Here is a 13,636-nt window from a genome sequence, read left to right as displayed (position 1 = left end):
GATTCTTCAATGATGATGCACTGACCTCATTGGGTGTAAGTCAAACATAGGAGGTTGAAGCTCTGCAAGTTCTATGGCAGTGATTCCCACTGCCCAGAGATCACAGAGTTGATTGTAACCCCCCTTCCTCTCAACAGCTGCAACTTCTGGAGCCATCCTGAAATAAATATTCCAGAGAATAAAAACCTTCTGTTATATGTTTTCCTTTATACTCCCACCCAGAGGCACAAGGAATTATCACTATCTAAATTAAAGCCTCTTTAGGCCTTGGTTTTTGAAAAATAAATATGTAGTACTTAAAAGGTCCACCTTTTCCAAGATCTTAACATCTCATAAGACCCTCATTAGTAACTTGCTTTTGATTATACAGGCTCACAGGTGGAAGGGACTTGCCTTGCCTTGCCTCAGATGAGACTTTGGACTTGGACTTCTGGGTTAATGCTGGAATGAGTTAAGACTTTGGGGGACTGTTGGGAAGGCATGACTGGTTTTGAAATGTAAAAAGGACCTGCAATTTGGGGGGTGGGCAGGGGCAGAATGATATGGTTTGGCTCTGTGTCCCCACCCAAATCTCATCTCGAACTGTAATCCCCATGTGTTGAGGGAGGGGCCTGGTAGGAGGTGATTGGATCATTGGGTCAGTTTCCCCTATGCTTTTCTCATGATAGTGAGCAGGTTCTCACAAGGTCTGATGGTTTTAAAAGTGGCTGTTTCCCCTGAGTGCTCTCTCCTGCCACCTTGTGAAGAAGGTGCCCGCTTTTTTGCCTTACTCCATGATTGTAAGTTTTCTGAGGCCTCCCCAGCCATGCAATACAATACTGTGAGTCAATCAAACCTTTGTTTATAAATTTTAAAAAAGACTCTCCACTTCAGTCCCCTATTGGTGATTCTATTGTTACTTCCTTATACTAGTTACTAAAAAGGTTTATAAAAATATACAATTCTAATAGACCAACACGTCCAAAATCATTCATGCTCCCAATCTCTCTGTACATGCAAAATTCAATAAATAATATTTGTAATAAGCAACCTATAGCTCTACTTCCTTTTATCAAAAAACTGCGACCTGGCAATACCTGTTTTTACTTCACCAAAACTATTCTGTCAGGCACCAATAATCTTCATATTTAGTATTTAATTCATATTTACTAAAAACTTATTTGGTGTTTTTTCTAGTTCTATTATAATAATGGAAAAGTTATAAAAACGAGTGTCTACTTTTAAAAAATGTATTTATTCAGAGGAAAGTTACCCAAATTCAGTAATTTTTTTGTTTCTCTTTACTTTGCTACAGTCTTATTCTAATTATACTTCCATAAATTTGAATTTGACTGATTTAAATTATTAATTATCAAATATAAAAATTTTCAAATCCTAAACAATATTTTTAAAAGCAACTAACTGAAATAAACATCTCAACTCTTCCATACTAAAGAACAGTCTAGATAATCTTACAAATATACATTTATCTTCCTGGTATGATTTCAGGAAGGTCAAGTCAGTCAGTAAAGTTAAAAACAAAAAACCCTCTAACTTTCAAAACCCCTGGTCTTAAAATCTTTTAAATCTGAAACAGATCTTATGAAAATTTAAATTACTATAAGAAAAGCGAATTTCAAAGTGTCAGTTATTACTTTTATGATGACTAGATTCCAAGTAGCTGGTAGAAATGCCCTAGTGGAGTGGGAAATGCATGCAAGTGATATGCTCCTAACTTGCCTCCCCTTACTAGTTCACCACATTAGCTGATGCTCTCCCTTCTTCTATGTAAATACAAGGGAAACATTACACTTAGTACATGTCTACTCCAGCCAGCTAAGTTGTGTGCTTATCACAGTCAACTGGGTTCATCTCTGAAACTGTTTATTCCAGTTACATTTGCTATTGTAAACACATAGTTATAATGAAGGTTTAAAAGTTAGCGAATTCTGGCCGGGAGCAGTGGCTCACGCCTGTAATCCTAGCACTTTGGGAGGCCGAGGCAGGTGGATGGTTTGAGCTCAGGAGTTTGAGACCAGCCTGGGCAACATGGCAAAAACTGTCTCTACCAAAAATGCAAAAATTAGCTGGGCGTGGTGGCGCATGCCTGTGGTTCTAGTTACTTGGGAGGCTGAGGTGGGACGATCGCTTGAGCCTGGGAAGTAGAGGTTGCAGTGAGCTGAGATCACACGACTGCACTTCAGCCTGGGTGACAGAGTGAGACCCCATCTCAAAAAACAAAAACAAACAAACAAAAATTAGTGAATGCTTTAGAAAGACTTCGCTTCTAGAAAGGCAAATTTCTAAAGATGAGCCAAAAAACCTGGTACGTTAGATAAGAACATGACAATGGCAGAAAACTAGGAAGGCTACAGATTATAGGATTCCATTTGTATGCCACTCAAGAAAAAGGCACAAATATAGAAACAGAAATCAGATCAGGGGTTACCAGATGCTACGGATGCAGGTAGAGCATTTACTAAAAAGGGGCAAAATAAAAGATTTTTTGGATAGTGTCAATGTGTTCTGGTGGTTTCTTACCACCACAGCATACAAGTTTTTCAACATTCATACAACTGTATGAATTTGCACAACTGTACACCTAATAAGGGTAAATTTATACCTCAATAAACCTGACTAACAAATGTAGTTGATGCATTGGGGTGTGTGTGGTTTGCATTACTAAAATGGAACTCCAGTAAGTGATCTACTCTAAGAAAAGGCCTTGATTCTGTATCAAAAGACTGTTGAATAAATGTACATATATGTCTTAAATTGAAATAAAATGTTTAAGGTACATATGTGTTTAATTTTGAGAACTGTCATTTCAAGCAGACTTTTTCGAACAACTGAATAACTGCCGATCTAATCACTTGGGAAGAGAGAGGTTCTAAATTTTTAGATTTTAGGTAGGAAAGATATAATACCAGAAAGACAGATACAGGGAGAATGTTCCCAAAATTAACTTTACCTAATTTACAATTTCACATGTTCCCAAGATATTTCCCACATTATTGCAAGAGTAATGACATAAATTTTTAACCTGTGAAACTGGAGTTGGAAATTTCATCATTAACATTCAGTGAATGAATATTGTACAGAATCAAGTCAGATCCTCAAGATTTAATGAGATGTTTACAGTAAAACTGAGAAGACAGTGTACTTAAAAATGACAGCAATTCAAGCCCTCACTCTGCTCAACCCAAAACAATAAAGAGAAGAACAAAGAGAAATATATACACAGACCATCTTTGAAAAGTCCAGCAGACATATTTTACCTAAAACAATAACACACAGACTAAAAATAGAAGAATAGTAAATGATGTAGCAAACAGGAGGCAGGGCAAACCTAAGCAGGTGCCAAGGAAAAGAACAACAACTAGCAGCCAATGAGCCTCAAATACCCTGGAAATGTTGACAAGCTAGGTTTAAAAAGTAGCAATAGTAGGGTTGAGGTTGGGCTGGAAACAGGAGTATTAGAAAGTGTCAACAGTCAGTCCCTGGCATTCCTACTCTTATCCATTTAGCGCCAGCAACTATTGCCCCCCAATTCCCATTGGATAAGGACCAAGACGAAGAAGACAGACTGCAGACCCAAGAGACACCAGGAACCAAGGAGTGAAGAGGTTAAAGGGAGAGGACATGATTAAGTAGAAGTACGTATATAGAACAATGAACACCTCTGCTTCCTTCACTTGACCAGTTCTAGAACATAACAACCAGGTTTACACCCAACTTCCCAAACAAAAAGAGTTATGAACCAGTTTTTAGTGCCATGCTCTTCAAAGTGAACCAAAATGTAAGGATTAGTGGACATTTGAGGGAAGGCTCCATCATGAAAATATGAATGTAGAGAGTTGAGGAACTCTTATAAGTAGAACAAAAAATATTTTTTTGTTCTTAGAGAAAATATAAGAAAATTAATAGATTAATTTAAGTGGTCCAAGATACAACCAATGAGTTCCACAGAGAGCAGGAAAAAGTATAGCAAAGAAATTATCAAAGAAATAACACAAGAGTACTTCCCAAAACTGAAAAGACATCAGTCTTTGGATTATACAGCACAAATGCCAAGTACAATGAATAAAAGTAAAAACAATAAAAAAATATTTTTTGAGGTATATAATTATGGAATATCAAAACACCAGGAATGATTCTAGGGGGAGGAGTTACATTCAATAGATCATAGATAATGGTATCACACCATGGGCACCACAGAAGACACTAGTGCAATACTTCAAAAACTCTATCCTAGAATTACCCACCAAAATTATCAATCATGTAAAAGGATACACATGCAAAATCTCAAAAATGTTACTCCCATGCACGGTTTCTCAGAAAGTTATTAAAATGTGTTTCACACACACAAAAAGGAAGGAGTACATCATGAAAGAAGAAGACCTAGAATCCAAGAAAGGAATGCCAAGCTGAAGATGAAAGACTGCCAGAGCAGAGCCAGGCAAAAGAGCTAGAGAATTCAACAGTCCAGGCTGGAACAGGAGGGAAAATGACTCCAGGAACGATTATTCTAGGAAAACAAAAACAAAAACAAAAATAAAGCAACACCAACCCGACAAAAATCAGCACTGACAGATAATGTGACAGACTTTATGGTACAGAAAATTATACAGAGGCATCTTACAAAACTGCAAAATGAGGGAAGGTATGGAAAGTGTTAATCAGGGATTTAAAAACAGAAACAAGAAACTAAGTAAATTTAAAATGAAATTATTAAAATCAGGAAAAGCTTTTTTCAGGAAAGTACTGTTAATTGACTCAGCAAAGTACACTGGAAAGATAAGATGATTGAAAGATGAATGAAGAGAGCTAAGATCTTCAACTATCATAACGCAGCATCTGTAAATGAATAATGCTAGAGATGGCAGAAGTTACAACTAAGAGTTTTTCTCATATGCCTTTTTAGCATTATTTGACTTTTAAAATATATATTGATGAGAAGATAAGTTGACATGAAAATGGTATATACATCATATTCTAAATACAAAAAAATTAGTAGTAGCAATTAAAGCTATATGACTGCTGATGAGTCAGATGAAGAGGGCATCAGGGGAGTGGTTGCACGTAAGCTGAAAGCAAGGTAGGAATTCCAGGGTGCTGTTACTTCAAAGTAATGGTATGAACAAAAAAAGCTCTATACCAATCCATCATTATCATCATACTGCTTAATATCACATCTAGCACATAGTAAGCGGCCAAAAACTATTCTGTAAATAAATATGCGAGTAGGATAGTTTTTATACTATGATCAGTATCTAACAGACAAACATGGCTAGAAAGGAAGGTCCATGGAGAAGACTGGTAAGAGCTAAGGCTAATGAAGCAGACAGAGGCCAGATCACAGAAGACTCAACTGTCAAGAAATCTGCATTTGATCCTATAGGCAACCAAGACATGCCAAAAAGTTTTTAGCAAAGAGGTCCTTGAATAATGTAATGTTGAAAGATTAATCACAATATGGACTGGAAACGGGGGTGAAGAAAGATATAAAAACACATGTGAAAATACATGAGAAATGTACAGGAAAAAGAGTCAGGATTTTCCAGCAAGGCTAGAACAAATATTAAGGTTTCTGAAAGCCATATCAATCATTAAAGCCTTTTCTCCTTAGTGAAAAATAACATGGTAGGATATTTTCTGGCCATGTAATCCACCCGTAAGTGTACATGCCTAAATTACTTTGCCTGTTGATGACTTTTTTCTTAATCTTAGTCTGAAAAATTCTGACCAGTCTATTTTTTAGAAATGCTATATCCAATAATGATAGAACAAAGTATTAAATATCAATTAAAATACAATTACCAATATGGTGTGCCAATGAAAGACTTCCGTTTGGCAATTGTAGCTGTTATCTGTGCAGATACTCCAAAATCAGCTATTAAAAAAAATGAGAAACATTCAGGAAACTGAGAGAAAATAAAACTGTTTAAGGCAACATAAAAAGAAACTTTTAAAAGTTATTTTTATTAAGTTAATTTTACGGCAATACGGGATATTCTCAAACATCACATTACAAATTTTAACCTTAATGGACTCGCATTAAAATATCACAAAGTAGTGAATACATATCACAGCCAAACAGATTCCCATATATCCCCACGTAAATCAAATAACAAAGGTCAAGATCAAATAATTTTGAAGAGAAAGTGATAGCTGAGAGAATGTAAATTGCCAAACTTATTAATATTGTAATTTCTAATTTTCAGGACCAGAAATCCAAGGAATATCACTGGAAGGGATCTTTAAGAGACATTATACTCCATTCACTTTCTCCATATCCATGATTGACATCAGATAAACCAGTAAGTCTACTTGCAGCTTGAAAAGACATCCAATCAGAATATCCCCAAACTTAACAATACATTTAGTACCAGTATCAGTCACTATCAGGAAATTATTTATATGTATGATTTGTTACTATTCTTTAAGATAAGTATTTGGAGATCTAATGTTTTCTAGTTTACTAATGATGACTTCTAAATCCTTCTCCAGTAAGATATATTATAAATAGTATGTCTTTGAGTGAGGCACATCACACTGGCACAAAATATTAAACTGCTGATAAAAACTGTTCACTAAGCAATCAACAGATAACTAAAAAGAACAGGACATATCTTTTCTGCTTTTCCCATATTTAGAAGTCACGGAGGAAATTTTTATTATATGTTAATTTCTAGATACATATTCTTAAATCTGATTAATCTCACAGGTTATAGTTCAAAATAGTTATATCTATATTTTTATAAAATGCTTATTTTTAATTTGGGTTTATCTAATAGATATAGTTTAAAATAACTGTTTTGTATTTGTTATTAACTATTTCATTTAATACTAACAAATATGACTTTGTTCATAAAACTATAACGAACACTTGTTCTTAAAATTTGCAAATTAAGTCATTATTTAGGTTTTGAACTCTATTTTAATTGAAAATTTAACAACCTACAGTTACAAAATGAAACATGTTACTGTTTGAAATAAAGCAACGTTCAGCATCTACATTACATTCTTAAGTAAGTAATGCTGTATTTTATTTTAAAAGCTTTATGTAAAGAATAAAGTGTTTTTGGAGTTACTGATTTTTTGATATTTGTCTTATTTTTTGGTTACAAGGTAATTCTGTACAGATTTCTTACTATTACAGAAGTCACATTCCTGGGTTTAGAGGTGAAAGAATTCAGAAAGGATTATTCTTTCACAGTATCTTTACAACAGATATGTCTTATGTGAAGGACAGACTTTATCCCTGTTTAAGAGAAGTGGATGCAGATAGGCGACATCACGGCAACGAGATTTCCATCTAAAAATACATAGATGCCGTCTTAGGAGAGGGAAAACCTGGTCCTACAAAGGAAAACATAAACTTTACTATATCTTAGAATAGATTTGTGCATGTGACAAAATTCCAATTTACTTACCCAATTTCACATGACCATTATCCGTTAACAGAATGTTAGCTCCCTTCAAAGTAACAATATTTTAGTTAAAGTAGGAAATAGATATTTTATCAGACAGCACGTATATAATAAATATACATATTTAAAATAATCACAGCCTTAGACCTAGAAATACTTAAAGTGTGCTTAATTAAAATGTCGTATCATTAGAGTCACAGGTAAATCTACTGTCCACTTTTTAGGCAACTTGACTATCTTTATAAAATGTTCTGCCTTGCAAAAAAGCTGCTACTAACATAGTATGAATGTTAATATAAAAGTGATATATTAGTTTTCATCAAAATGTTATTTCCTCATTGATCAAACGCTATCACCACACTAAAATGTAACCGTACAATGCATTTTCAATTGTTTACATTACACTTTAAACTTGATTATTGTTTCCCATTTTTGTGTGTGTGTGTTTTTAAAAGAACCTCCCTTTCTAGGAACTCACCATCAATTGAACCAGGGATGGTATGTGAGACTGTACCTTGCTGCTTAGTACATGAGGTTGTCTATCCTAATGTGCCTTACCAAGTGCTTAGGCCCATTCAGTACATAAACAACTAGCTACAGGCCCACACAATTAAAATGTCACCCCTCTGCATGATCTGGTTGCATTTTAGCCACTTTTGCTTCTTGATCTAAGCTCAAAGTAGATAATGATGACTTCATCTTCAATAAGCTCAAAGCTTTTGGAAGAGGTAGCAATACTATATCCCAAAGGTATTGTGGGCTCTTTGGTCCAAGGTGCCATCAATCATGTAAGTATGGGTTTGGTGGAAAAAATACTGGGAACCCTCCTACTCTCAACCAACATGAAGAAGAAACAGTAAAAGACTGGCACAGGAGACAGGGGGTTGGGGAGGAAAAAAAAGGCTCCCAAACTCCAAATGTCACCAGTGAAGCTGAGCTGCACCCACCCACTGATACTACTGTAGCTCTATGGAATAGTAGGGGAAGGAGAAAAAGGAAAGAGACTAGGAGCAGGGATTTTAACTTGATCTAGTACCTAGCTATCTGAGACTTCTGTCAGAGGCTTCAGTTTGGCCTTTCTTCAGCTCAGACTAACTTTCCTAAGTTATAGCTTATAATCACATCACTTGTACATTATGGCCTTCCTCTCCTCCCTCCTTTCCCTCCCTGAGAGGCTACTAGTAGTCAGGTGCTATTTTAAGCTCTGGGGTTATAATAATGAGTAAGTTCCAATTCCCATGGAGTTTACATCCAAGTAGGAGGAAAAAACTTAAAATAAATATATTTATCATCTATGAATGAATGAATCAACAAACGATTCAAAGTCAGGTAGAAATAATTACTCTGAAGACACAGCAGGGAAGGCCTCTCCAAAGGCAGTAATATATGAGCAGAGATCTGGGTGAAGTAAGGGTACAGAGCCACACCAAAATCTGGGAGAAGACTATTTCAGGAAAGGAGGAGGAAATTTGAAGACCTGGGGCTAGAATGAGCTCAACATATTCTAAGATCGGCAAGTTTAGTGTGGCTGGAAAAGAATGAGTAAAACAGAGAAAAGTGGAGTATAAGATGAGGTCACGGAGAAATGCATGGGTCAGACCACGTATAACCTTGTAGGTCATGGTAAAGGCATCTGGACTTCATAGTGAGTCTGATGGGAAACCAATGGTGGTTTATAAGCAGGAGAGTGACAAGATCTGGTTGAAAAGGTCCCTTTGGTCGCCAAGCGGAAAAGTGACTACAAAACCACTAAGAATGGGAGCATTGAGACCACTCAGGCTATTACAAAAGACCACATGGTATAATACTATGGTGGCTTAGACAGGAGTAGAAATGGTGGTGATGACCCAAATCAAATCAACCCAATTAGGCCCGGACTCTGAAGTCTAGCACACAAGTCCTTGCATAATGGAACACCAAACTACCCAACCAGTTCCATCTCTAATTAGTCTCATACATTCTCTTCTCTTCAATAATATGGTACAGTTTTTATGTTCTCTAAAATGGCCTCACACTTTCTAACTTCTGTATCTGCTCACATTGTTTTCTCTGCTTGAAATGTACTCCAACTTCCATTTCTGACAAAAATCTGTCAATCCTCCCAGATCATCTACATGCCAATGACACAGAACCTTTCTTGAGCTGCTCATCTTCCTGTGAGCTCTTCTACCTTTGAACTCCAAAAGCTCTTTATGTCTTTTAAGTGGATCACAAAAAAATACCTTCAAACAAGGGATCTCAGCAGGTTATCTGCGAGTCCACTGAAATTTCTTGGAAAATTTGAAGACATGCGCATAAGGGCATTTTCTCAGAAGACAGTTCATAGTTTATCATCAGAGACCCAGAGAACAGTAAGATTTGCCCCAACCTCTATCCCCAAAAAAGGTTAAAAATCTTTATGTTAGAGAAAATGTTAGAAAACAAAAGGGGAAGAGAGAAATACGAGGAAGGATGAACAAAGAAGGGACAAGAAAAATAAGTGAAAGAAAAAAAATCTAAACTGGGGAGATGGCAGTATCTTTAGAAATATGCTAACGATTCCTACCAGAGCACCTGCTGTACCACTGGGCTAACCCCAGCACATTCAGAGCACCTGCTCTCCTTTGCTAGCTAAATAAATAAAAGACTATGAGAAGGCAGGACACAGTGGCTCACGTCTGTAATCCTGGCACTTTTAGGAGGCCGAGGTGGGATGATCACCTGAGGTCAGGAGATCAAGACCAGCCTGGCCAACATGGTGAAATCCTGTCTTTACTAAAAATATGAAAATTAGCCAAGCATGGTGGCAGGTGGCTGTAATCCCAGCTACTCGGGAGGCTGAGGCAGGGGAATCACTTGAACCCGGGAGGGGAGGTTGCAGTGAGCCGACATCGTGCCACTGCACTCTAGCCTGGGCAACAGAGTGAGACTCCATCTCAAAAAAAAAAAAAAAAGAAAAAAGACTATGAGAAAGTGTCAAAGGTCAATTTATCCATTTTGATGCATTACTAAGACTTAGACTTAAGACTGCGAAAGCTCACTGAAATAGTCAAAGCATAAAACTTACTAAAAACTATAACTTGATGAAAGCTATAAGCTTACTCTGCATTTTACTAATCAATAACTACAAAGAAGCTAAAATGAGTTATTAAAACATTAATCTACTGAATGATATACTTTAAAAGGGTGAATTTTATGGTATGTGAATTGTGCCTCAATAAAGCTGCTATAAAAAATTAAAATATTAAAAGTATCACTCATTTTTATTATGGTAACATTTCAGATGCATTTATCAAATAAAACAATTTTGCTCAAAACAATTTGACCAGAGTATTTAAAAATGAAGAGAGGGTTATTATGTTAAAAATATAATGCATACCTTTATATCTCTGTGCATTTTTCCTTTACTGTGAAGATAATATAATCCCTGGAGTTTCAAAAAACAGAAAAATAAACAAGATTTTATCAAAGAGCACTCTTTGGGATTTTATGTAATCAAATGGGTAGTATTCTGTGTATTTTATTTAATCTTTACAGGAGATCTAGTACTAATCATTAACATATTTTAACGAGATATCCTAAAAAAAGATCAAGAAAATGACTAATTTTTCTAAGAAAATTTTCAGTGAATTCTACAAATAGTTTGAAATAACTTTTAAAAAGTATATACCTAATTAGTATCAGAGTGTTTGAATTCCCATGATAGTGCTTAATTTTCAAGCCTTTCTTTGGTATTAAGAGGAAAATATACAATAACAGATGCATAGTGCTTAAATTTTAGGTTATATCATCACATTTACGCTTTAAAGTGTTTATTTGTAAATATAATTTGAGTTCATTACACAATTTTCAAATGTATTAAAACTCATTTTAAGAGTTTACCAAACTAAAATATTTAGTTCTTACTTTGCTGAACAGGTAATGCACAATAAGTAAAGACTTAGTTTAATGAAAAATGTTATTTTTGAATTAGCACTTGATTTACCTGCAGTGTTTCTCTGCTAACATATGCAATTTGCAGTTCTGACAGAGGTCCAGTTACTGTAAAAGAAGACAATTAATACTCATAAAATTAGTCAATGCATGTTTTTCAATATATAATAAAGTTTTGCAAGTTTAAGCAACAGACTTAATATCCCTAAACAATTCTACTGAAATGTAAGCTAGGACTACAGGCATGAATTACTGTCCTACTGTGCCTGGCTCCAGTTTTTTTTTTTTTTTTTTTGAGACAGGGTCTCATTATGTCGCCCAGGCTGGAGTGTAGTGCAATCACAGCTCACTGCAGCCTCAACCTCCTGGGCTCAAGTGATCCTCCCACCTCAGCCTCTTGAGTGGCTGGGGGCATAGGTGCATGCCACCACACCTGGCTAGTTTATTTTTCATTTTTTGCAGAGATGGGGTCTCATTATCTTGCCCAGGCTGGTCTTGAATTTCTGGGCTCAAGCAATCTTCCTGCCTCAGCCTCCTGAAGTGCTGGAATTACAGGTGTGAGCCACTGTGCCCAGCCAATTTTTTGCTTTTTAAAAATCTGATTTGCTCATTGTTGTATCTCCAGTGTGCAGAACAGTGCCTGGCACAGAAAAGCAGCCTGATAAATATTTATCGAATGAATGAATGTCTAAAGTAGTCACTGAAATTAATTATATTCTCATTTTTATATCTCATTCATCAATATCATCTCTTAAACATCAAAAGAAACGATGTCCAACAGGTTTAGCTAGCTTTTATTAAAGCTTTTTAATTGACATAGAACATGTATTATGACTAGTTTTAAATCAACACTTCTTGTAAAAATATTAGCCAGATAGCTATAAAATTAATACATGTTCACTCTAAAGTTCCAATCAATAGAAAAGTTTGGAAATTAAAGGTCTCTTCTTTATCCAAAATGTTACTCAACAGTAAGCAATACCAATAGTTTGGTCTATAATCTACCAGACTATTTTAAACGGACATTCTATAAACTATATGTATCTCAGAAACTTTACATAAGTGGAATCATACAATTCTGAAACCTACTCTTTTCACTTATGATGAACACCTTTACATCAATATATAGGTCTTAATCTTATAAGTAATATTTCCTGTGTATGCATCTGCTAAGTCCCTCCAGAACTCACGCTGAAACTTAATCTCAAAGAGGCAGGACACTGAGGAGGAGATTAGGTCATGAGTGCCCCTCCCTTGTGAATGAGATTAAGACTCTTAATAAAAGAGACTTCAAGCAGTGTCTACTCTTTTTTGCCCTTCCATCTCTTCTGCCATGTGAGGACACAGTGTGTGTGCACTCTATGAGAAATGGGTCTTTGCCAGACACCAAACCTGTTGGCACCTTGATCTTGCACTTCCCAGCCTCCAGAAGTGTGAGAAATAAATTTCTGTTGTTTATAAATTACTCAGTCTCAGGCATTTTGTTATAGCAGCACAAACAGAGCATCTGTACACTAAAATAGTTTTCTTTTTCACTATTGAATCACTTTAGAATAAAAAGTGGGAGAGACTATTCTAGAAATTGAATTAAATTCCAAAGATAAAAACCTTGGCTAGATAGTAAACTCACATTTACACAAACTTAACAGCTTTGTAAACATGTTTAGTTTGGAGTACTTGTGGTATTTTACAATTATGAAAGACAGAAATCTATTCCAATTAGATTATTTTAAGGACAGGGTTGGGTTTAAATGTCTATGGATAAACCATGTAACTTATTCCTGTGGCTTCCAAGCCCACACACATTCAGTAAGATAAACCTCCTTGAGATTTCTGTTTCTATAATATGATAAATAAGATAATCTGAACACCCTGAAAATAACACTTAGAAGTCAAAGACAATTTTTTTTTTCAGAAATAACCTTTTCAATTACTAGCTAACTTTACAAACAGTAAGATACTTTCCCAGGAGACAAATGAAAAGCAGAAGGTAAAACTGTAAAAGAATATTCTAGCTGTCTCTTAGGGGAAGGTTAATCCTGGTAAGCTAGGGCTTTAGCATTATCCTCTACATGGGTACAGAAGACAAGGCCCTAGGTATGCAGAAGAGCTAAAACAAACACCCACATAAAACCAGAAGTCTCAGAGGGCTACATCCTCATTAAACGTGTAGACAAGCACGACGATAACTAGGGATTTTGGCTGTCATAGGGATGGAGGAAACATGCCTCCTCTTAGAATTTGTCACCATAGGCCTCCTTACTCAGGTTGAGCATTCAAATATATATTGGAAACAATGAGGTCACCAGGAT

General features: G+C 35.7%; 1 protein-coding gene across 4 annotated transcripts in view; it reads right to left on the bottom strand.

The window, feature by feature from the left end:
- MAP4K3 (mitogen-activated protein kinase kinase kinase kinase 3) overlaps window positions 1-13,636 on the bottom strand; it is a 186,659-nt gene that overhangs the window by 76,613 nt on the left and 96,410 nt on the right. For all 4 annotated transcript variants that reach the window (XM_019021178.4, XM_019021179.4, XM_019021181.4 and 1 more), the window contains 5 exons: window positions 11,377-11,432; window positions 10,771-10,818; window positions 7,416-7,458; window positions 5,800-5,872; window positions 26-157 (listed from right to left, as the gene is read on the bottom strand). In XM_019021178.4, the coding sequence (XP_018876723.1) occupies window positions 26-157; window positions 5,800-5,872; window positions 7,416-7,458; window positions 10,771-10,818; window positions 11,377-11,432 (352 nt within the window). The remainder of the gene's footprint in view (window positions 1-25; window positions 158-5,799; window positions 5,873-7,415; window positions 7,459-10,770; window positions 10,819-11,376; window positions 11,433-13,636) is intronic.

The sequence above is a fragment of the Gorilla gorilla genome, chromosome 12 (genome assembly GCF_029281585.2).
Source record: "Gorilla gorilla gorilla isolate KB3781 chromosome 12, NHGRI_mGorGor1-v2.1_pri, whole genome shotgun sequence".
NCBI lineage: Eukaryota > Metazoa > Chordata > Mammalia > Primates > Hominidae > Gorilla > Gorilla gorilla.
This window is presented reverse-complemented; position numbering and strand designations above follow the sequence as displayed.